The 25,382-nt window shown below is 36.8% G+C and overlaps 2 protein-coding genes across 5 annotated transcripts; one reads left to right on the top strand and one right to left on the bottom strand.

Moving 5' to 3' along the window:
• Nucleotides 1-1,814: 1,814 nt before the first annotated feature.
• RB195_003981 (uncharacterized protein) lies at nt 1,815-12,912 on the top strand (the record flags this gene model as incomplete). Of its 3 annotated transcripts, none has more annotated exons than XM_064201878.1 (16): nt 1,815-1,967; nt 2,026-2,181; nt 2,250-2,340; nt 2,477-2,658; nt 2,910-3,048; nt 3,542-3,621; nt 5,314-5,400; nt 9,231-9,327; nt 9,410-9,525; nt 9,686-9,768; nt 9,852-9,939; nt 10,703-10,763; nt 11,295-11,415; nt 12,010-12,176; nt 12,325-12,374; nt 12,817-12,912. In XM_064201878.1, 16 exons carry the CDS (start codon nt 1,815-1,817, stop codon nt 12,910-12,912), a joined length of 1,767 nt encoding a protein of 588 aa, XP_064057759.1. The 3 variants fall into 3 exon arrangements, with proteins under 3 accessions (XP_064057759.1, XP_064057760.1, XP_064057761.1); XM_064201880.1 differs by lacking the exon at nt 9,231-9,327 and adding an exon at nt 7,200-7,257; XM_064201879.1 differs by lacking the exons at nt 1,815-1,967; nt 2,026-2,181; nt 2,250-2,340; ... (2 more) ...; nt 3,542-3,621; nt 5,314-5,400 and having other exon boundaries at nt 9,273-9,327.
• A 1,432-nt stretch (nt 12,913-14,344) lies between these two features.
• RB195_003980 (uncharacterized protein) lies at nt 14,345-17,650 on the bottom strand (the record flags this gene model as incomplete). Of its 2 annotated transcripts, XM_064201877.1 has the most annotated exons (8): nt 14,406-14,431; nt 14,502-14,571; nt 14,984-15,026; nt 15,086-15,110; nt 15,387-15,544; nt 16,681-16,779; nt 17,025-17,121; nt 17,626-17,650. In XM_064201877.1, 8 exons carry the CDS (start codon nt 17,648-17,650, stop codon nt 14,406-14,408), a joined length of 543 nt encoding a protein of 180 aa, XP_064057758.1. The 2 variants fall into 2 exon arrangements, with proteins under 2 accessions (XP_064057757.1, XP_064057758.1); XM_064201876.1 differs by having other exon boundaries at nt 14,345-14,431; nt 14,984-15,110.
• Nucleotides 17,651-25,382: the final 7,732 nt, after the last annotated feature.

The following is a 25,382-nucleotide window of genomic DNA, read 5'->3' as shown; positions in this document are numbered from 1 at the left end:
TAGTCTGGAAAAGAAAAAGTAGATTAGAAAATGGAAACAGCAGAAACGACAGTTACCATGAAAAGAATGTTATCTATCATTTAAAAAATTAGAAATAAATTAAAATAAATTAAGTAAGCTAAAATTAGAAGTATTATTAAAAATAAATTATTATCCAGCTTTCAATCAATGGAGCTTGTGGATAAGTTTTCGAACGCCCAAAGCTGAACTACTGGAAGCAACATCACGTCTTTCCTCCTCATAAGTATACATATCCTATTGTGACCGAATTGAAAAGTGATTTTATTTATAGATTTTATAATCTTTATTTAATCTTCGAAATCTATTTCGTCCCCAAAAAAGTAATCCTCCTTCGACAAAATACACTGATGCCAACGTTTTTTCCAATTTTCCAAACAGTTGTTAAGCCTATTTATTTTCGAAATGGCCTTCAGTTCACGTAGCGATCTCTTTTGTGGACCCGAAACGGAACCCATTGCGAAAGCGTAAAGTTCGGGTAGCAGATTGCGGAAGGCAGCGTGGTTCCGTTCATCTCTCCTTAATCGTCGTAAAAAAAACGGCGTGAGAACCGCCTTAGTTTTTACGAGTTACGCAAGAATGCGCCTCTATGTACACTTCCGGGTTCCTTCAAAAGCTTATTCACTGGTTTCACATGAATTTTCTGGCAAGAAGCAATCGTTGATCTTCGACCGCTCGCACTTGGACGCGGCGCGTGCGCAAGGATAGAGTGTTGCAACTGAAATCTTTGTTAAAAAAAAAAAACTTTTACAGACTTTTTACACGTAGTTTTTTTTTTAAATGACGATCAAGGAACTATTTGCGGAACCAAGCAGAGTTCCGCCATCTACTACCCAAACTCTATGCTTTCGCTAAAGGTCCCATCCTTCGCCAAAATCGTGATAGGCTCCCTTTAACCACATTTTCTTTGTCTTTTCTTTACTCAAACCAACCCCACGTTGAAGAATCTTATTTCTCTGGGTCATCTTCATTCATTCCGGTTCTCGTTTGCTGTTCTTATCGCTATCATATCACACATGCCTAAAACTCGTTCTCTCGTAGTACCATTTTATTCAATCGTTAATTTCAACGGCTATTAAGGTTTCTTTCGTGTCATTAAACATTTTTTTTCTTTTAATTCAAAGCGATATCCGCCGAAAAACTATAGATTTTATTCCAGAAAGTTTTTGATTGCTCCTATTTTTTTTTCGTTCCGCAGCCGGGTTCTTTTTTTTTTAAAGATTTTTTTTTCATCTTAACCCTACGCAGTCCTTAATAACGATCATTTTCCTCGAATCCTCTAATCTGAAGGCATCAAGTCGAAACAAGGTTAAGACAAAGAAAAACTCAGACAGATCTTGAGAAATTTCATTTCATCAACACGCGGTGCGTGAATCGTTGTGCTCTTGCTTTATCGGACGGTGTAGTTTTATCATAAACAACCTCGAGACAAAATCACCACGTAAAAGCTGGCTGCTTTCTCAGCGTCTTAGACATTTGTTTTCTGTGAATCTCAAGATTTCTCTGGATTTCTCCGAGTTTTCTAAGTCTTATAACCAATGGGCGCGTTATATATGGGCCATATCCTATGCAATTCTCTTTTCTATTTTTTCTTTCTGTTTTCGATCCCAAAAAAATGCCTCAGTTCCCGTTGTGAGCCGCTGATCTGCCCCGAAGACATCATACAAATGACCTAGAGAACAAATTAACCAGTTTTGTGCTCAATTACTGATATCGTAGTCACGTACAGTAACGGTTCCATCAGCTTTTGTTCTCCTTTATTCGCTTTGCAGGAATTTTTCTGGAAATCTCATCAGATGTCGACTATTGGTGAAGGAGTGCTGCATTGGGAAGAAGATGGTACAGTTTTATCCAAGGAACAAAAACAATTCTACGAAAAAAATGGATTTTTGCTAATCAGAAATTGTGTCCCCAACTATGAGTTGGAACGCTTGAAAGATAGATTCAGGGTGAGGAAAAATGTTCCTTCAAGAAGCAACCGTGTGAAACTATTTATCTCATTTCAAGGATCTTTGCCAAGGAAAAGAAGTGCCACCAAATATGACAGTGATGAGAGATGTGACCATTGCTAAATCGGAGTTTGTTAGCGGTGAGAAAGCAATCACCAAGGTCCAGGATTTTCAGGATGATCCAGTACTATTCGATTATTGTCAGTATAAAGGAGTGAGTCGTTAAAAATCTTCTCACTTGAGTGATTTCAGTTCTAGGATATGCAGAGAAAGCTCTTCTAGGTGGTTGACGTCGTTAAGGACCTTATCGGGACGAAGAACTCCAATTTGTTGGCAATGCACACCATGTTAATAAATAAACCACCTGATAGCGGTAACAGCTGCCATCAATATTTTCATTTTTGTATATATTTTCTATATTTAGAAAATATTTTGCATATTTCCACTTTTTCACGCTTCATTAGCCTCCTCAAAATTGAAATTCAAATTTTCCGAAGTATTATTTACAGGAAAACTGACCTCACGCCATCCATTGCACCAGGATCTACATTATTTTCCTTTCCGACCAGCGGACTTTATTTGCTGCGCTTGGACCGCTATGGAAAGAGTGAACAGAGCGAATGGTTGCTTAGTTGTGGTGCCGGGCAGTCACAAAGGTGTCCTCCTGCCTCATGAGTATCCTAAATGGGAGGTGAAAAATATTATTTATTTTTCAGCACATTTTTTAATATATACATATATACATATACATATATATATATATATATATATATATATATATATATATATATATATATATTTAATACGTAGTATTTTTAATAATATCAATATCATTTTTTAAATTTAAACTAATTTTATTACGATTTATAATTTTATTATCTTATTAGTTTTATCGCGATTATTTTATATAAACGTTCCTTGTTCATAAAATCTACAATTCAGGGAGGTGTGAACAAAGCGTACCATGGTATCCAGGACTACGATCCGTCGACTCCAAGACTACACGTTGAAATGGAAGCTGGTGACACGGTGTTCTTCCATCCTATACTTATTCACGGTTCCGGTGCCAACAGAACTGAGGGTACGTGATTTTGTTTACTGGGTGTAAATGTTGGTGGACAGCATCATGAACAAAACGGCCAGGGAACATTCTCCAAACCAGACATTCCGGTGCTCTTCTATTCCTGTGAAGTCACACGCAGTCGCAGTTTTATTTATTTATTTATTTATTTTGAAAAAAGGAGGTTCAATTGCGTAGAGAACACACTAAAATAGGGATTAACTCATGATTTTTGAAAAAGAAAAATTACTCTCCTCAACCACTTGAGATTTGCTGGTCTAACACTTAGCAAAGCACACCCTAAACGAAGAATTAAAGAAAACGGAACGAAAAAAGAAAGGCGCTGGGGCGCTCATTAGGGTTGGTAAAGGTTTCTTAGTGCTCGATTTATTTGTGCAATTTATGGTTTCCAGAATATCCTTATTTAAGTGAAACAAAAATGAAGCAAAATAATAGTTTCGCTTGTAGATTTTTTAAGCCGCCATGTGTTGTGAACTTAAATTCTCAATTAAAGGATTCCGTAAAGCAATCTCGTGCCACTACGCCAATGATGATCTATGTCGTTATATTGATGTGAAGAACACAACTCAAGAGGTAAGAGATCTAATCGAAAATTTTTCTTCTCCCTCTATCTTTTTCTGACCTTTCAACCTACATATATTTTTCTGGCCGCGGCAATTTATATTCGCAATGTCATTCGTGCAATCTTATCATAAAAAATATTAATATTTGTACTGGAGAAAAAAAAAGAGAGAGAAGAGAGAATCATTTGAGACATTTGAGCTTCATGAAACAATGACATGTAAGGGACAGCAGAAGGATAAATCCAGTATTATTATCCCCTCCCCCCTCCTCCTCACACACCACCAGAATAATCTATTACTTATTCTGGTACTAATTTACAAACCACTGTATAATGAAAGGCTTACGTATCTCTAGAGATGTTTCAAAGCGTTGACTCTGCAGTCGCAGCTAAACCTCTTACCGACTTCGCTGCACCCATCAAAAAAATCGCAAACGTTCCTCTACAAAATTCACCCTTAGCTGCCTTTCTAGGTTTTCTTTGCACAAATGTATCCCTGTTCATTTGTTGTTGTTGTTGTTGTTATTTGTTCATTCATTGTGCCAAAATCCACAATAGTACATACTGCACCTACTCCCTACAAGGCTCAGTCTTAATCGCTAAAACCTCGCCAAAAGCTACGTAAATGCCGTTAATTTTGGTTTATTAATCTGATTTTGTCTTACCCCTTGTTCATTATATTACATCATATCGCGGATGCGATCTCGTGGACCTTGACAACTTGTAACCTTTTGTAATGTACAATGCAGAGGAAATGTAATGTTGTCGACTTGAATGCTTCTGTAGGAATTATCTCCTAGCGCATCCATGAAGAAGGTCCTTTGTGAAATTTCGCACGACCCGTGGTCTCAGCTTCTTCTTTCTCTGCACGCCAGTACTGCTCCAGTTTGGTCCTGGCGCTGCGCTTTTCCAGAGTTTTTTTTTTATCTTCGCTTCAACGCTTCCTTTTTAAAACCCGGATTGTCATTTTGGTTCACTCTGTCCTTTGCTAAGCTGTTACTACGCTGCGCTTTTTTGTACTTGTTGTATGGTCAATTCACTCAATTGCTGTTTTGTTTCACCTCGCCCCTTATTCACTTAACCATATAATTTCAGTTTTTTGTATTGAAAATTTAATTTGGTTCAAATACCCAAGTTTGAGACAATAAATTTCGGCGCTGTTCGTGGTCCAGCAACGACGTGGCACACGAAGAAAACCCAATACCGAACAATTTAACGTCACCTTTATTTCAATTTATTTGATAGTTTTCTATTTATTTGCAAAAGTTTTGTTCGTTATATTTAATTTAAAGGCATCACCCCACGAATCTGAGGTGGCGCAGATTTCAGGTGGATTATTCTATTGCTGTAAAAAACGGCCCGGAAGATGCGGCGCCACACAAGGCTGGCACCCTCCAGTCGAACTCCCTGTACAAAATAGTGCGTAGGAACGCCTGAAGATCTTCAGGGCCATTTTTTACGGCAATTAGGAAGAAATGGACGGAATCACATCCTCTCCACCTAAACTACGATCCCGTATACGAATACTCCACCGGAAATCCGTACCACTCCAGATTCGTGGGGTGATGCCTTTAAATGTTAAACATTTAGTATTTAGTATTTGAGAGGGTGAGGGAAAAGGGGTAGCCGTCTTCGAAAAGATCGTGCAACAAGTACACGCTTGACCCTTGTTAAGACGCTGGTTAACACCAGTATTGTTGTAGGAAATGTCCAAAGAAATAATCGATATTCTCAAGAAACGAATTCTAAAACAAGGAGCGGACGCTGATGACATGCAAGTTGATTACGCCGTGAGTTTACCTCAACAGCTTTTTTTTCCAAGTTGCATTTTCTTCCGTATATTCTTTATAGTGATTGTTTTACAGGATATTTGGCGTGTGCGAGCTCGTGAGGTCAATGGGACTCGATCAAATCTTTAAGATTTATGATACTTTCCGTTATACATAAAAATAACTAAGATAAATGCTGTGAATACATGTTAACGATCAACGACGTCTGTCCATGCAAGAGCGATGGCCATGCAGCATTTTGCGGATGAGGACATGCTTCATTCACAAGAAAAGTTGGGAAAGAAAACTTCGTCACAATCGTTGTGATCAACATAAATCCCGGGAATTGTAATATAATTGTATTTTCTTTATGTCATGGGTTGTCCATAAATAATTTCCTCAGTAAAACTCCAAATTTTGTATTGCTGAATATAAAAGAAACGGAACTGACCAGCACTCATGCAGAAAAAAAAAACAGTATCGAACCACTCTCAGAGCTACGACTCAAAAACAAGGGAGAGATTTTAAGGGTAACAGCAACGTTGTTTTCATGTTCATCACGAGTTTTTTGTTTATAACAAATTGCGATCTGATACTGACACACCGGAGACCACGACAACATCCTCTCTTGTCGATTCGCTAGGTCTTTGAAGAACAAAGTCTATGTTCTCACCTGCAGAGAAAGTACCGAATTCAGGGTCTTGAGTATTCACATTAGCATTGGTTTTATTTCTGTAATTGACAAGCTTCCTTCGAAAGCTACTCATTCGGTCATTTTTTTTTCGTTTGCACGGTCGGGACTTACAGCAATGATCTTTATTCCTTGATCGCGCCATTTATCGATATTGTGGTCGACGAAAACACTGAGATGGGCAGGATGGAAAGGTCGCATTTGATCAATAATGGTAAAAGAAATGGAACTGAAGAAGTAGGGGATACAGGAAGGAAATAGAGTGGGTAAAACACACTCTCAGAGCACGTAATGAAACAAAAGATTCGTGACTATTAAAATGGTGATGGTGGAATAGAGGAAACAATACATAACATCACAACAATACGAGGCCAAAAAAGCCAGAGGAAGAAAAGGCATTGTCTTTCCTTTTTATAGTTGATTTATAAATTTATTCGCGATAATAACATTATATTATGGCATTATATTATGTTTTGTTACAAATTTCCAAAAATATCACAAATAATTATGGAAATTTATCGGAACGTATAGAGCAGAGAACATATGAATTAGCTGTTCATGGAAGAACCTACATTCACCAATCCAGTCCATAGAATGTCTGCGCAAAGAGAAGAAACAGAAGCAAAATATCTTTGCAGAGGGAGAATCCACAAGAAAAACCAAACACAATTAGTGCGCTTATAATTACTGTATGTATACCAAAGGTGAAACAAAGAGTGCAAAGGAAAGGAAAAAAATCAAAACAATGGAACATTAAACGTTCACATTCTACAGCTTTGTATTCGAGAATACCAGCCTCTTTATCGTTGCTTTGAAGATAGGATGATCAGCATAATTGATTGATGGTCACATCGTAGCGATCAGTGAAACCTTCCCAAATACTAGATCCACTTTCTTCTTTGAATTTTCTCACTGTGTCTTCGATTCCTCGTCGACGGGTTTGACGAAGAATGAATGAAAGAATTCGAATGTTTCGAGGTACGAAGATTGTGAAACAAAAATTTGTAGTACATGACAAGCCTAATATTTCTGACATAAAAGTAATTTTTTTCATCTCTTCAATGTGTTCCTATTGCTAAGGTGTTAATCTGGTTCAGGCACTCCACTAATTCTTCAAGTGGTGCATTAGTGGGCAACCGTTTTCGATCGATCAGTCAGCGGTCACTACAAGGGTCCTCTAATCCAAGGTGACCATTTATTGTAGTAGCTAAGTCACGCAGTGATTGAAGGAGTCTGCTCAAAGTGTGTCTGTTTAGTTTTGAAGAGCTTCGGTCGTTTAGAATGTGGATTGAACCTAAAATCAATTAACAACCTCGTGCACAGCTCATCAAAAATCAATAGTGCATCTTACTTTCCCAATGTTCACCAAAAGTCCAAAATTTCAATCATGAGACTAGTTCTCCAAAAGATCGGAAAAGGTCCAGAGATCACACATATCGAAACCCACAATGATTTGGATGGTGAGTCATTTAACCAGCTAAAGTTCCTCTCTTTTATTTTAAGACACCTACGCTTATCTCAGATGTTTCTGAGATTCGATTAGGCACAAGATCAAGTTTGAACGAGGATGAGAAGTGAGAGCTATCCGGAGAGATACTGCTTGCAATGAAAAGTGACGCAGTGAACATGCATCAGGCAACAAAAACAAGGAACGACAATGGAGTGGCCTGCCCCAGGATTAGGGCTGCCCTGAAAACGTTTCCAAATGTGAAATGTTTTCAAGGAATGTATTCTTCTTGATTTTTTTTTGCTAAAATTGAAAATCGATAGCTCGGCAAAATAGGGCACACAGTTCTAACACAGTTTAATTAGTTACAGTTCAATAACACTTACAGTTTCAGAACAAGTCGATGGCGAAACTCACTTCTAATATAACCAGATCAAAAAAGCCCCGAAAAAAAAAACTGTGACAGGACCGGACCTAATTGTTTAGTGGGAATATAGAGTTTAATATAGCTCTATCGCAGAAAATAATTGAATAATTGGGAATAAATTAATAGAGTTGCAAGAACGGGGATCTACTGCAAAGGCATTGTGTGACGTTATTGACATCGCCTCTGCCGCGCGAAAAACCCCTGATCCTCACCATCAGTAGGTCAGACGTTGAATATCCCGGAGCGGACGTTGCTTAAAGGCATCACCCCACGAATCTGAGGTGGTGCAGATTTTAGGTGCAGTATTCGTATGCGGGATGGGAGACTATGGAGAGGGGGTGATTCCGTCCATTTCTTCCCAATTGCCGCAAAAAACGGCCCGGAAGATGCGGCACCGCACAAGGCTGGCGCGCTCCAATCGAACTCCCTGTACAAAATAGTGCCCAAAACGCCTGAAGCCGTATCTTCCGGGCTTTTTTTTACGGCAATTAGGAAGAAGTGGACGGAATCACCCCCCTCTCCATAGTCTCCCATCCAGTATGTGAATACTCCACCTGAAATCCGTGCCACCTCATATTCGTGGGGTGATGCCTTTAAAGATATTTTGCCGCATCTTTCTCCGCAGTAATTTGTCATAGTATTTCCCATCATTTCTCTTGGTATGATCAACATAACCGTGCACTGTAACATCAATTTTGTGTGGATCCAGAAGCGCTGCGAATTCATGTGTCAAAGGAAGAGTGCATATGTAAGACATTCCAGAAAAAGAGTCTAATCTTCTGCAGAGAGCTGGGAAGAGAGAATAAAATGAAAGATACAAGGATAAAGCAATTGACGTTAATCAATCCGCTTGCGATGCGCCACTTTTTCCTTTCCTTACCTTCAATTCAGAATCGTTAGAGATTTACGAATGTGTAACTAGCCTAATAACAATGACTTGCGGTGGTTAGCCGATGTGCCAAGTCAGTGTTTTTATCCACCAGTCAAGTTTAGAAGTAGTTTATCGAACCCGGAGGGATAAAAGGTTTGGTTGGCACTTGGGCGGATTCGAACCACCGATGGAATCGGTCGTGCAGACACAGCGGAACTTCTTATCGACTGCACTATGCCCACCCATGATCAAAATACAACAATTAATTACATACAAACAAAATACTCGCGATCATATTACCCTTTAGCATCATAAGACGATACGGGTTTGATGATTTGGTACTAATTAGCTCTGATAAATCAGAATTTCCCATAGTTGGTGGTTATGCCGAAGTTTCCACGCTCCTTTAATGCAGCTAGGAATTTTATGGCTCGGTGATAACGATGGAAACACCCATATGGTCGTAACTTCGAACTCTGTCGTCATGCGTCACTTAATACTCCTAACTTTAGGTAATCTTAACTACAATTGAAGTAAAGACAGTTAATTCGATAACAATCGCTTTGAATTTCGAGAAAAATCTTCATATTTCAGTTTCTCTGGTGCTCGGCCAGGATTTGACATGCCGAACCACTCAATTCCAGTACTGTCAAGCAATGCTGTCGTCAGGAGTAGGACTAAATGACACGATGTCAGGACAAATGTTCAAGGTTTGACAAAATTATCGATTTTTTGCGGTATATCCGATGGAAAACATTACTTTCACTCGAAATTCTGGAACAATACAGAGCTCTTGACGTATGATTAGATCTGTGATGAAAATCAGACTTGATTGGATTGAAAATCAATAACCCATGGGTTTTTCTTCAGGATTACACTGTCCTGTACAATTGGTTCCTCTATAAATGGGGTCTAACACCGGGAAGCACAACAAATATGCTGAATGTGTGCAAGTATGCTTCTTTTAATAAAATTTCCCCAATCAATAATAAACAGGTAGTATTTATTTCTAGTAATAGTTACTGTAATATTTTAGCCAACTAGAGTTTTTCAATGGATGTATGGGTCAGGATCGTGGATGTTTCGCCATTCAAAATCTTGTCGGACAAACTGATTTGAACAATGTAAGCTTGGTTTAATCTTAATTTTAAAGAGTACAATTACTACCGTAATACGAAATCAGTTATGATAGTAATAATAAAATTGCTACCGTAATACGTAAATTAATCACTGATCCGGCGGAATATCACCTCTTTTGTAGCAGATTTCCAACCACTTTCAACAAACCTTTATTGATCTTTTTTAGAATTGTTTTTTAAAACAAATATTTATCTATTGTTTATTTATTTATTGAAAACACCTGCAGGTGTGCCATAAAACAAAAAAAAAACAAAAAAAAACAAGATGAAACAGAGCTGGAACAGAATATATGAACTAAATTCACAAACGACTATTTGAACTTTACTGACTTCATTAACTATTTTTAAAAAATCTGAGAGCTACTTAGTTCATTTCAATAATCTGGTCATATTAGAGATAACGGATATTTGTTTGCAAACTGCGCATGTTTTTTTCTTTTTGGATATATTTTTTGATCTCACTAACGTATAATCTAATGAAGATTTGTGAATGAACAAATTTAAAATTTTTTGCCCTATTGGAAAAATTTTGTGAATAAACAAACAACAAACAAACAAAATTTCACATCGCGATATAAGAATAACACTTAGTCTCGTTCTCACCAGCTCAGGACGAGCTGGTAAAATCCACTAGCATCCAGATTTTCATTTAAAAAAGACTCTGCTCTCTTTGTTTGATCAAGCAGCGGGAAATATTGCTTTTTCTAAGGATATTGTACTTCAAATCCCCGAAATCTCTTTATTTCAGGCGTTTGCTATCGATGGTACTCTAGCTATGTATCAATTCAACTGTGGACCAGGACTTAATGGTAGGATCATCTTCTTTAACGAAATCCGGAGCCCTTACTCATCCCTGCTTTTAGATTTCTGTAGTAATGGAAAATTTTGATTTGGATTGAAAGCGTGGTGCCATACTTTGGGAACTAGAAAGAAAAGTTTTAGAAACTGCAACTTTTAATCATTTAAAAGAAAAACGAAATGGGAGATGTTTCTTAATTTGCGGATTTTCAAGGTGGCTGCCGAAACGGCATGAAACTAGTGATGATGGGGATAGCAAACGCAATTAAATAGACACATAAGACCTCAGAGAAGAGTTTAGGGGCTCTGGAAATCTTCACGTCTATTTTTGGAAACATGGAGGAAATCCCAAAGGAGTAGACTGTAAAATCTGCCATAGATCACGATCAGGAATCACGGTTCAATGAGACCCGGCCATTTTGAAGGACTCTTCTCAGTGCAGCGAAAGGAGCGCGTTTTTTCACGATTAAGGAATTCCAGAGCAACCCCTGATCCAGCTTTCTGCCCTGACTTTAAAATTGTTTCTCATTGTAATTTTTTAGTACTGCTTCATGAAGGACTTTCTTGTGCACAATTGATCATCAATGGATATCAGAATTATTTACAAGCTTGCGTTACGACGTATATGTCATCAATTACGTATGATTACAATTATGGTTGCAAGTATGTTGTTCCATATTTATTCGAACGCTTTTCTATTCATTCATTCATTCTCCCATTCGTCCGTCCATTCATTCATTCATCCATTCACTTATTCACCAATCTGTTCATTTCATTTCATTCACTTCATTTATCTATCCACTCATAAACTCTTTCTCTCATCCAATCACTCGTCAATTCGTTCAACCGTTTGTCCGTTCACTCATTCATTCATCCGCTTGTATAATAATTTATTTATTCACTCATTCATTCACTCGTTCATTCATTCGTTCGTTCATCCACTCACAAGCTCATTCTCTCACCCATTCCTCCGTTCACACACTCATTCATCCGTTGGTCCATTCATTCCCTCATTCATTCACTCATTCATTCATTCATTCATTCATTCATTCATTCATTCATTCATTCATTCATTCATTCATTCCCTTACTCAGTCATTCATTCATCCAATCGTTCATTCATTCATTCATTCATTCATTCATTCATTCATTCATTCATTCATTCATTCATTCATTCATTCATTCATTCATTCATTCATTTATTCGTTCATCCACTCATTCATTCATTCAAACCTATATACGTCTTTCTTTATGTCAGATATGTGAAAAATCTGATGAACTGTTGGTCGGCCCCGTTCAACGGCGGCGGTCAAATCCCTTCACCTGACTGCCGTAGAGCCGGGGCCGCTGATGTTTGGTGGGCATGCGAAGCGAACCGTGTGTTCTCTCTCAATCAATTCCCCAATTGTGGATACACTTGTGACGGTTAGTTCAGATCCGGAGTGATTTGAATTTTTTTAGATGATCATAAAAATAAGTCAGCAGTATTTTACGCCATAAAATAAAATAATAATATACAGTGTGAAATTCTCAGAATGTACCATGACAATCATGGTAATTATTGAATTTTTAGTTCAACGACAATCTGCACTGTTGGAAAGTCATTTGGAAACCCATCATAAGGTCAGCTATCCTCTTTTTCCAGAAAAACTTGCTTTTTTTTATCATATTTAGACGAATTTATGCAGTTACAAAGGCCACACTTTTTTCATTTCCTCGAGCTTGTAATATGTAGGTGAAAATTTTCTTGCAACCAGAACTTAAAGTGTGCATATCAGTGAAATCTCAAAAAAAAATGTTTGCCGTAAGAGAATTTGAGAGAACTTCCACAACTCTTATCTTTAAAAGTTGAGAATGACAAAATATTTTATTTTACAATACTTTTTTTTTATTTTCAAGACTATACCTATGAGCTACAGTAGAATGCAGTCCCAATAATTTTCAACGGCTCATAAAAAAATTTTTTGTATTCACGGAAATCGTTGCTGTCGTTGTGCTTTGGGTCGCATATCGGTTTAAGCTCTTCCCTTTTGCAATCCAAGTGATTTTTTTCTGGTAATTTCAGGTTGAAAATGGTGTTCACTTCTACAAAATCCCTGATTACATGGGAATGGTTGACGGAAAAATCACAAAAGTTGAAGGAGCATGGATGAACAACTAATTGTCAATTTTTCATTTGTTCTCATTGATTTCAAAATAAAGTTTATTTTCACGTGTTTCGGAAAACGGGGCAGTCGCGCGCGTGCGTATTCTGCTCTTTCCGCCGTCTGTGTCTCCGAGGATAGCACTTCTCATTGGGGTTCCGGTAGTCTGCGCTCTGTCTGCGCAATGGAAATGGGCATATTAAAGGCATCACCCCACGAATCTGGGATGGTATGGGATTCAGGTGGGTTATGCCTATACAGCGTCGTAGATTGGAAGATGTGGAGGAAGTTGATTCCGTCCATTTTTGCTGATTGCCTTGAAAAACCTGGAAGATGCGGCTTCGAGCGTCTCGGGGCGCTATTTTCTACAACGAGTTCGGTTGGAGCGCGCCAACCCTGTGCACGCACTGCATCTTCCGGGCCGTTGTTTACGGCAATTAGGAAGAAATGGACGGAATCACCCTTCTCTCCATAATCTACGATCCCATACAGGCATAACCCACCTGAAATCCGTATCACTTCAGATTTGTGGGGTGATGACTTTAAATTAGCTTAAAATATTATATTAGTCAACATGTTTTACTTCATCCTCTACTTGGCATCCTGTGTCCCAAAGCTGTGTTTATATAGCCTCACTTGAAGTTTGGATACGAGCCACTTGTTTTGAGAGTAACTGTTCAACAAAAACTCAAAATTACTAGTTAGACCATGAGATGGAACAGTGCACACGAAAATTCTTCGCTGCGACATCAATGATACTAATCTGGTTGGGATACGACAGAGGACAAAGCGTGTGCCAAAGAGAGGAAGCGCGCTACAGCGGTGGACGCGTCGCAGTCACCGAGGCGAAAAATTTAGACATCGACTATAAATGTGGTTCAAAGTGAGTTCTGACTGTTGGCCAAGTAAGGACGGGTGTAAGGCAGTCGATAAGAGGCACGAAAGTGACTCCACCATCAACGGTTTGAAAGCTCCCTGGAGCAAATCAAGCGTTTCAACCTTCTGAGGTAAATAAAAATCGGTACCAGACTTGTTTGGAAGGATAAAACACTAATTTGATATATTGGGTCCAACTGCAAATTATTGCATAGGCCAATACACGCTCATAAAAACCTCAGCGATCCCGAATCGCAGCCAAAATGGTGGGACCCATATAAGAATTGATTGAAAAACGAATTGATAAGCCAGGTACTTTATTCAATTCATAAAATTTATCAAGGAAGAAATTTAAACATTTAAATATAAATTTGAATATCGATAGGAATAGGATATGGTCTACGGAATCCACTGCTGCTTGCCGCATCTTCGCAGCGCCATGTTGAATAGCTGAAATATGAATTGTAGGTGAGTGAATTCCAGCGGATGCGTTGCGGTCATCCAGGTAAACATAAGCAGTTATGGATACTTTAGTTTTCGCAGTAGAAGAATGTGTAAGCGGCAGAACCTCAGTTAACATTTAGTGGAATGTTGACAATGTCTGAATTGAGCATTTGTGTATTCACGTCCAGATTCACAACCATACCATTGACCGTCGTCCTAGAACGAAAATACTGTATATAGTATGTAGTACAGAAGAATTCAGGTGAGTGAGTGAATTGAAACTCACGGGGTTCGTGGCTCGGCATGCTCCGTTGCGATAAATGGTCCCATACGAATTCATCAGGTTTTGAGCGTATCTAAGACAAAGTAATAATAATAGTGAAGAAATAATAATGACAATAACTGGTTTTTTGGAAGAAAATAGTGGGAATGAAATTTAAATTATTTAATTTTTTTGTTATTTTATTTATTATATTGCGAAGATTTTAAAATACAAAAATTCTAGTCAATTAACTTAACAATTATACTCGTTTGATTTTCATAAATCCCCTCAGAAATTTGTAATCATTCATTTTAATCCATCATTCCCTTTCTTTAAGATTAAAATTCAGATTTTTTTCCTTCTTTCGAGTAAGGAAATGGACAAATGCCAAACCAAACTAGTGAGCATGAAGAGGAATTGCTGAGGACCAGTTTTCGCAGAAATAATAAAGTAAAGAAACGTTTGTGAGCTTGACATTTTACTACTTTAATTTTTTTACGACCTACTTGCATGCGTTCCCAGAATCGGCAGTAACATTGTTCTTGTAGTCTTTAAGAATGTTCGACATTTCGGTATTGTAGTTCACGTAGGTATTTTGAGTGCATGACGTAAATGTGAGGCTTTCGTAGACGGCTAAAATTAGGGAATTTTCTGAACGGTGCCGGAGAAAAAAACAGTTCTTCAGGAATGTTTGCCTCATCGTTTAATAGTGAAATGACAGCATATAGGGACTTCCTCTTTCCATCCTTTCCAGGCCTTTCCTTCCTTCCTTCGTTACTTTTTTCTCCTCATTTCTCCTTCCTTTCTTCTTTTTTCTTTTCTCATTTCTATTCCAGAATTTCCGAACTTCTCAGAATTTTGTACTCGAGATTGTAAGTGCTATTATATATTTAGTTATTGGCAACCAACCGAAAAATCCAGTTCCACATTTGAATTGCCAATCAGCCATCAATCCTTGATACGCGTATGCGTCCTGGGGAGATTTCCCCATACCAACTTGTCCTACGAGACCAAGACAGAAGTAGATGTTCTCCGGACCGAGGCAAGAGTAAAAATTCGCGAAGCCACTGCAAGTTCATTGTATAGGTATTGATTTATCCGTTAAGTTGTGAAAAAACATTAGGAAATGTGCTGTAAAAAACATTTAAAAAGCCTTAAAAAGCTAAACACACAAAGGAAATAACAAAAGCTTGAGATTTAATCAGCAAAATGACATAAAAACCTATGGATAAACAGAAAATATGTTTGAAAATACAGAACACTATAATGGGACCCAAAATACTGACTAATATTAATATGTTCAAAATTTGTTGTTGGGGAACCCTCAATTACTTATAATAGTGTATCATGTTCTGTTTTTTCCTAAGTTTTACGGGTTGTTTTTCATAGGAAATAGGTAAGACCCACTTAAAACGTAAGGATTTTCCTCCTTTTCTTGGAAAAACGTAATGAAAGGAGTTTTTTTCAACAATTTTTGGGATGTTTATTCATGGATTCTACTTAGAAAGTGGATTTTGCATTTCGTAGATGTCCATATTTCCTAACATATCGATGTTTTAGTTGCTTTCTTCGAACTTTAATGGAAAATTGAACAAAATCGTCTACGTTTTGAGAATTTTTTCTGTTCTAGTGAAACTTCAGTGGAATTTTATTTAATTAAATTTACAGAAAATAGTTTCCACTAAAGTTGACCGATGTTGAATAAAATTTGTCTCTTCTTCCCGTTAAGGAGCTCGTTAAAGAGCCTATGGCAGCCATTTTTTTTTTGTAAACGTAGAAAATCGAAGTTCTGAGTCTGGGCCATTGAATGCATCCATTCATAGTCGCTACTGCCTGCATTCAAATCCAGAGTGCCATGGAACTTTAATCTTTTCGTACAAGGCAGATCAAAAAAGAAAATCTAAGGAAAAAGTCTGGATCAAGCAGGGAAAGATTGGAGAGGAACCGCGCGTAGAGGCGGACACGTCGCGTCGCACTCACACGGCTGAACATATCTGTTGTTAGCTATGTGAGTTGCTGCAAATAAAAACGTGAAAAATTAATTTTTTTTTGTTAAATAGGGTTTGGAATAATTCCGTTGCAGGAAAAAAATCAAAATGGACACAATAGAAACATAATCTTATATTTTGGCAAGCAAAAAAAAGAGAAATTTGAATTTGAGAAAAATTTGAAAATATGTAAATAATCAGTGGGATAAACTGACTTGCAGATGGTTACATAATTATTTATTCCATAAGGCGGTCGCATCAGAGAAATCAACGCTTGATTCAGTTGATTCACGTCGTTCCAGATGTTTGTAGTACTATAAATGAAGTCTTTATTCCATAAATACGGTTTCCGGGCACCTTTGTAAGCTTATTTTCCTAACTTCGAAGATGCTAACTTTTCTATAGATTTCCTACCTAAAATGTGGGACATTTCACACATCTTAACATAAATAACGAAAAAAACTAACAATTTTCCCGTTAAAGACAATTAATTTAGTGGTAAAAATTCAAAATCACTTCCTCCGGACAACTATCACATGTAGATTGCTTTTATCCTTACTCGATATCCCAGAATTGTTGTAAAGCAGCATTACAGTGATTGAACTGTGTCATTTGACAGTTCTCCACCTGTTGTGTGGAGACCAACGTCAATAGTCCTGGAAAAAAAATTATATTTAGATTTAATCTTTTATTCATCCGAGAAGAGTTCAATTTCTGACTAAATCTCACCTTTTTCCCTTAGAAATAACTATAAATTTATCTCGAACTAGTCTTTATTCTATCAATATTTTTTTAAGAAATTTTGAGAATAAAAAAAATAGTAGGCTAGCTCTTTAAAGGCTGAATCTTTAGAGTACGATGCAAATTGTTCGAAAAAATAAGATTTACAGAAGTAGGATCAATTTCTTTCATGATCACAATAATTGAGTTGAAATTCTCCGAATATTTGATATATATATATCATATTACTACTTAATATTTGTTCCTTAATTTCAGGCCTGCATCCAAATCAATCAATAATAACAGCCCTTTGGTGAAAAATTTTCTGCAATTATTTCTTTGCCGGTGAGATTTTTCAACGCGGTTTTTTCCTGTATAACTTTTCAGCAGATTGATTGATTATAAAATTAGTAGGTCAATGTTGTAATTAACAATATTACCTAGTAATACGACGAGTTTAGTCATTAGAAATGTGTGTAGAGGGACGAAACGATGTGGCGTAAAGCTGATAAGCGAGAAAATTCTTGACGCACGCGTCTTTTACGACCTAAGGGAGTGTCATCGTAGCGTTGTTGCTTACAATCAGTCAACTTCCAGGGATTAAGGGACTTTCAGGGGAAAAAATATTATTGTTTTATGAAGATAGGCATTTGTAAAGTGAACATTCGTGAATTCATTCAGTTAAAAATTCTTTTTGAAAAATTGACAATGGAAATGGAAAATTTTCCTTCCTTCATTCATCATTTTTGGAACACGCCAGAAATTTTCCTTTTTTAAAAATGGCTCCTTTGTTGGACACCAGGATCTCAGAATCATCTCTGTACGATCGCAGATCCATGTACGATTGAGATTTTCTAAACGATTCTAATGAGTATCAATTTTAGCGAAGTGATCAGTTCCACAATACAGTTACAGTAACCGTAGCAATAGCAATAGCAGTAAGATGAATTGTACGGTATAGTTAGTGTATGTGTTGTGATTGTGTTGATCGGTTACGGTGTTGATCACGAAAGTTGTCGTTGACCGCAAGGAAAAGGAGAAATCCATGGAAAATTCCTACGGATGCTCGAATCGATTGATTAGCAGGCACATCTATAGTGTAATTTAACTTTTTTTTTTAGTTTTTTTCTGTGTAATTTTCCACAGTGTAATTTTCTCACTATTCATTTCAGTTTGTGTTAATACTGATAAGTAATTATATGAATTTCACTAAAAGAAAAATAAAAATAGACATCACCAAGCGAAAAAATAGCACTGAAAAAGTTACACTACTGAAAAAATAAGAAAATAATATGCTTATCACGCTAATTAATCTGTTTGGGATGCGCCAACTCATTCGTTTTAAAATTAGAATCTGAAATAACCCTGAAAATCACTGCCTAGGCTATAAGGTAGCCTAGGCAGTGATTTTCAGGGTTATTTCAGATAAAAAACAAGTGCGCTTATTCTTTTAAACAAGTCTGATACCAATTATTCGTTCTGGAAGATCGAAACGCTTCATCAGCCCAGCACGGCTTCGAACCGCCGAACATGCAAACGAACTACTGACCTCATACCATTGCACTACACTGACATCGACACATTTGAAAAAAAAGAGCTTCCTGCCTCTTGTACCACTCTTTCTGTTATTTTAAAAATAGTCTTTTCATTTTTTTTATCCACAATTTCTTTTTTCTTCCCTTACGAGTCTGTTCCTGCTATCAAAGCCCTGCAATCAAACTTTCTGTGTCTTGTTACATATTTTTGTATTGATTCATCGAATTAGGCACTGTTAAGGAATAGAGAAACGCAATTGCGGTTCCCTAATGTATTCCAGAACTTGTTGGTGATATTTTAACTGCAATAGCATGCTAATTAGAGGATGACACATTTAACGATTTCCGAAATGTTAACGCCCTGATTCACGATCACATACGGATGTGTCAGATTTATGAACATTTTGTGTTATTTATGTGTTTCTAGTATGTCTGCAATGTCTGAAATGTCAATTGTCCAGTTTCTTTTGTATTCTGGCGATAGAGAAAATTTTAATGGATTTTTTTCCTACGATACGTATTTCTACTTTGGGACTTTACGGTGGATGTAAAAATTCCCGGTGTTTTCTGATCTTTTTCCAAACTAATACTGTTATACGTGTGTGAAAAACAACTATGGGACATAGGTAATGAGTGGATAAGAGGATTTTCCCTGAACGGTCGACGGCTCACCGTTGGAACAAATCAAACTTTCCTCCCAGTGTCAATAAATAGTACTATAGTAGTTTGCAGGATGTGCGTAGCGCAATGGATAAGAGTTTTGGCTGTGACCGCACGATCGATCGATAGTTCGAAACCGTCCAGAACCAAAGAAGACTTTTCTCCTTTCGGGGCTCGATTAAGTGAAGCTAGAATTGTCTAAGAAGATGAAAATACCAGTTTACATTGGCTCCTCCTTAAAATGAGGGGGTAAGAGAGAATAAGTGTTCATGAAACCTCGAACCTCGAATTCTGAATTGAACTCGATTGAACTGCCGATGGATGGGACCCACTGAAAGTGCCAAATTTGCAGAAACGTCCAGAATCTTTCTCTAATAACGTTCCTTAGATTCTTCGTTCAACAGCCCATCGTTTTTTTTTCTTTTTCGCTTCTCAAACATTCTTCTCGAACTGCTGATAATTAGTACTAAAAAGAGCGCTTTCTTCAAATTTTCTTATTTTTCAAACAAATTAAAAATTAAAATAACAAAAAAATAAAAAATAAAAAGTAATTATGAATTGAAATTTTTCAAACGTTCTTTACAGGAATATGAGACCAGAACTTATCACATGATATAATCATTTACGTATTCATCAACGGATAAACATCCCATTTGTCAAGAAAAAAAACCTTTTAATTTATTCGGAACCTTCTTAGTTACTCAATCCCAGGAAGAGTTACGGTAGATTATGCGAATATAACTGTAGAATTAATCTGATACAGTATTTTTCGGCTTGCTCCACGTATACTTTTTTACGCTACGGGGAATTTCTGAAATCTGAATTCCATTCCAACAATGCCACTTGTACTTTCAATGAAATCTGTATGGAATCTTTGACGATTTTTTTTGACGCAGGATTTTCATATGCTCATATGAACATCAATCTAAGAAAATGTAAACTCTTTAGAAGTTGAAAATAGAACATAAAAAGATAGATAAAGAGAGAAAAGAGGAAAAGAGATAGAGATAAAAGTATAAAGAGAGAAAAATAAAAAAAATGTGGATTCTGTGGTCCTAAGAAATGGGTGGATCTGTCCGGCAATAGTCAACTATTATGCATGTTGTATTATGTTCTATTTATATATTTTTTCTATTTTTTCTACTTTTTTTATTTTTATCTTTCTGTTCAGCTATTATGTTCTACAAATTAATCCTTAGTTATTTTCTTACATTTTTTCCCTCAAACTCAGTCACTGAACTGTCCAAACATATCAGTAATTGTTTAAACGAGAAAAAAAAGAACTCTTATCGTGAAAAGTCAATGACAACCAAAGAATGGAAAGTGCTTGCCCTCTTAGTGTGTTTACCCAGAGATTTCGATTGCTGGATTGTTTCTTCCCGATCCGATCCGCTTAGCAACGAGAATTTATCAATCATCGCATTCCTGAATTAAATTGAGTTGAAATGATTCAGGGCGACTGTCCTTGAATTTTGGCATGTTGAATACGTAGCTTTTTGATCGATTTACTTGAGTTGTAGCCTGAATTGATTGAATTTTTTGGAATTGAATTGAAATTTTAGAATTGAATTTTTATTGAGGTTTCTCTAATTATCTGTAGGGACGGTGTAGTGTAGTGGGTAAGAGGTTTCGTTGTGGCCGGAGCATGATCGATTGGAGGTTCGATTCCGCCTTGGTGCCAACCAAGGCTTTTAGCCCTCCAGTTCCATAAGTTATCCATAAGTTATTAGTTGTTAATTAAGCACATCCATGAATTGGTATCAGACTTGTCTGATCTGTCGGTTAATCCCCGCAAGTCATTCTACAGGCTCGTCACGCTCTCGTAAACCTCAAAGGATCCTTAATTGAAGCGAACACGATGTCGGATCCAAGTGGATTGATTAGTGCCAGAAATCTTATCTCCTTATCTTTTCACTTTTTCTCCTTTCCTCTCTCTCTCCCTGCAGAATTTTAAATGCACTTTTTTCTGGAACATCTTATTTATGCACATTTCCCACGAGTGCATTCGAATTCGCAGCGTTTTCTGGATCGATACAAAATTCATGTTACAGTGAATCGTATTCCTCATGTGCTCTGTTTCGCAGCTTCGCAAGTCAAAATGTCAAATTTCTCCCCGCTAGTCATCAGAAACCATCATATCATCGCTCTTTAAGCGATTACACATAGCTTTTGTAAAATAACAGTGCGTGTGTCCATAATACAGTACTATCACGGGCTCAGTTCATGAATTTCATCGTTCTGAGGTAGTTGGGAGCTCTCCTGACGCTCCCGTAGTACTCTCCTGCTCATATTTGTTTGTTTGAACTTCCTTTTTTTATTACATTCGCTATGTGACTTTTATGACCGTTACTGTAGAACGTTGATAAGATACTGTGATCTTTCAAGGACATACAATAGGGATAATAGAGATGCTTGCAATTAGTGCACTCTCTTCTTCTCTTAGGACTTTTTTTTCACAGAAATTTTATTCAATTTCTTCATTTTTCTCAATAAATTCAATAAATTAATAAAATTACTTTTATGCTTATGTATGTTTATTTATTATGTTTATGATTTTCTCACATTTTGGTACATAACGTTTCCAGTTCTCTCAGAAGACCTTTTTTTGTGAAGCTGCCTATTCAATTTACCCGATCTCATTTATTTATTTATTTATCTTCCTTTTTGTCTTATTTATTTACCTTGCTAAACACATCTGCATATCTTCAGTCTCCGGCACGCATAGTGATTTTTTAATTTATTTTTAGAATTAGCGTTGCTAAGGTATATATATATATATATATATATATATATATATATATTCCACCTGTGAGAAATTTAAACTTAATATCCCACTAGGATATCGTTTATACTGTCGCACACCTACTAAGAATTACAGCGAGCGATTTTTCCCACTTTTTTTCTATCAGGTAAGGTGATTTTCTTCCTTGAAAAACAAATCTAAATAATTTATAACACGAGTAACTTGAGAAAGTTCAATCACTTGAATTGCAGTAATATCCTCCTATTGCGGAAGGACCGCAGGAATTCTGCAGCAAATTGAAGGAAATAGAAATTAAATCTTTCAATATTCCTCGGTGATCTTTCTATCATTGGATTTCCAGCTGAATTCAAAAATTTATGATAATAAAAAAATTTTCGAAGGACGTTTTTTCTTCTTGTCTTCATCTTGATAAGTGGTATTTTGCGTTGTTATTAGACAAAATAGCACATTTAGTGCGAATGGAGGCGGAGTATTTATGCGCCAACCAATAGCGGACTCTAGGACTCCGCCCATTTTGTCAGCATAATGTTCCTCACTGAAACGATTTAATCGTCTTCAGTTACTTTTCTTTCTCAAAGAATTAAATGACTATGTCGTTTTGAGCATCGTAGAGCGTTTTGAGCATAGATGTATGCAATTTTTTTTCAAAATTGAACTATTAAATAGCCTGAAATTACTGTTATCAACTGTAGTTTTTTTATCACTTAAGATTGTGCCAATATCTCATTCAAACTATCATTCGCATTGTTAATTGAGTAAACAACGAAATTACGAAGAATCACATTAAAAAGACGTAAAATCAAGAATAAGAAGGAATTATCTAAAATTCCTCCACTAAGCAATATTGCGGTCTTTTCTGGGTGAAATCCACCAAATTCTAGGATGTTCTAGGATGTTTTTTTCCACAAGAGGACGTATTATCAAGAAGAAAAAGGAATTAACTATAATTCTTTATTAAACAATATTGTCGGCCTTTCTTCTTTTGGGAGAAATCGGACGAAATCCTGTTCTAGAATGTTTTCATTCCACAGATAGGAAAGTCGTAAATACAAAACATCTGATCATCATACAATACCATCATCGGTTTAAAGGCATCAATCCATAAATCTGGGGTTTTACGGATTTCAGCTGGACTATTCTTATAAGGGATAGTAGATTATGGAAAGGAGGGTGATTCCGTCCATTTCTTCCTAATTGCCGTAAAAAACGGCGCGGAAGATACGGCTTCAGCTGTTCTATGAGTTCGACTGGAGCGCGCCAGCTTTGTGCGGCCCCGAATCTTCCGGTGCGTTTTTTACGGCAATTAGGAAGAAATGGACGGAATTACCCCCCTCTCCATAGTTTACTATCCCGTATACGAATACTCCACCCGAGATCTGCACCACCTCAGATTCGTGGGGTGATGCCTTTAAGGATTCAGAAAATCGAAATCCTTCTCACATGTGATGACGTTACATCCGGTTCCATCCATCACATACCTCATATCCGAGATCAATCACAAAACAACGAATCATCAGGTCACATGTGACCCAGATGTCGTCAGATCATGCAGAATTTCAGCGCGAGAAAAAGGAGAAGGAAAGCAGAATTTTCAGCGGAATCATGGTTTTTGTGGAAATTCAAATAAATCAGGTCTCAAGGTCCCTATTAAGAGGACATTTACTTTTCTTTCCGGAGAAATAAAGTGGCCTGCTTAATCAGAATCTGTTTCTGATTCCAAATCACCCATCAAAATTACATTTTCAGAAGAATTGTTATAAATTGTCGTTCGTTTTTTTTTCTCTTCATATCTTAAGTACAAATTTTAAATTTAAATTACAGCTCATGACTTTTAGATTTTCTTATTTTCTAAAAGTTAGTGTTAGGCATTGTTAATTTTTTATTTTTTTATTGTTATTATATTTTATTATTTTTTATCTGTTTATTGTATATTATATTATATTATTATCTATAATATATTTTTATTATACTTACTTTTTTTATTATATTGGTATTGTTTGTTTATGTAATTCTATGCATATATTTTCCTCATGCATTCCATTTATGTTAGTCGGATTTTTTTTGTTGTTTTCCCCGTAGATTTTTAAATATTGATTTCCTTGTCTATTTATTTGAAAACACCAACAAGTCTGCCATAAAAGTTTTACTCTCAAAATCCTCTACAGAGCGTGAGTAAGTAACCGTAACAGTAAATAAAAGTTATAAGAGAAAACACTACTCTTAATTCAAGAAGGAAGAAGCGTCATAAACCTAGGATGACTGGATCGGTTCTCATTTTTTCCTCTTTCTCAAGTCTGGCAACAACCTTCACGTGACTCCCATAACTCTTCCGCGTAAAAAGACAATGTCAGATTCTAATGCTTAAGTCGTGACACAGAAGATGTACTGTGGTGGACGAGTTTATTTAATTTATCGTTCCGTCCTTGTCATGTCACGTCCTTTCTGGTTCCTTCTGGCCAACAGGGTGAGACAGTTCGCTGAGGAATTCAATCTCTCCAGAAAAGAGGAGAAAAACGATTGCACTACTGTTTATGTAGTTAGAGGGAATTTCCAGGATTTTATTAAAATTTAATAAATCTGATTTCTGATCTCTTCCCCAATATATTTATCCTTGGAAGGATAAATACGAATGGAAACGGAGCCAACGGTCACTCCTTATTCCGAAATCTTGCTCTCTAATATTATTTTTTTGAATAAAACAACAAACTTGGTGCAACGGCACAATTTCGCTGCAGGACGCTACATCGACGTTTGCTGAAGAAACATTTCCAGTGCGGAAGACGAGGGGAAACATATTTCCGCCGTATGATTAATTGTCCAAAATTTTTCCAATACAAAAAAAAATCCAAAAATCAAAGTCAAATCTTTATTGGATGGCAGCCCATGGAGCCAAGACGCGTTTTTTTTCCGCTGGAGCGCCTCCTTATCCAGAATTTGAAGAATTTTGGGATCTACTCTCTTTTCTAATCTGTATTGTGTTTGGATTGTTCTATTATTAAGATATTTATTGGATATTTTATTGGTTCAGTACATGCCCAACCATCCGGGGATGATCTCGGGGCGATTCTTCTCCTCGGAGGATACATGTGCGTACCCGGTTTTTTTTTGCCCGCTACCTGTCGACCAAATACGCCAGCGGCCTGGTAGTTAATGAATGCATGTAGCGTGACTCAGTTCGTATGTACGTATATACCTACCTACCTATACCTTCGTATATGTAGATGTGAACGTATCAACA

Source organism: Necator americanus, chromosome IV (genome assembly GCF_031761385.1).
Source record: "Necator americanus strain Aroian chromosome IV, whole genome shotgun sequence".
Taxonomy (NCBI): Eukaryota; Metazoa; Nematoda; class Chromadorea; order Rhabditida; family Ancylostomatidae; genus Necator; species Necator americanus.
Note: the sequence above shows the minus strand (reverse complement) of the source record. Positions and strands in the feature narration are given on the sequence as shown.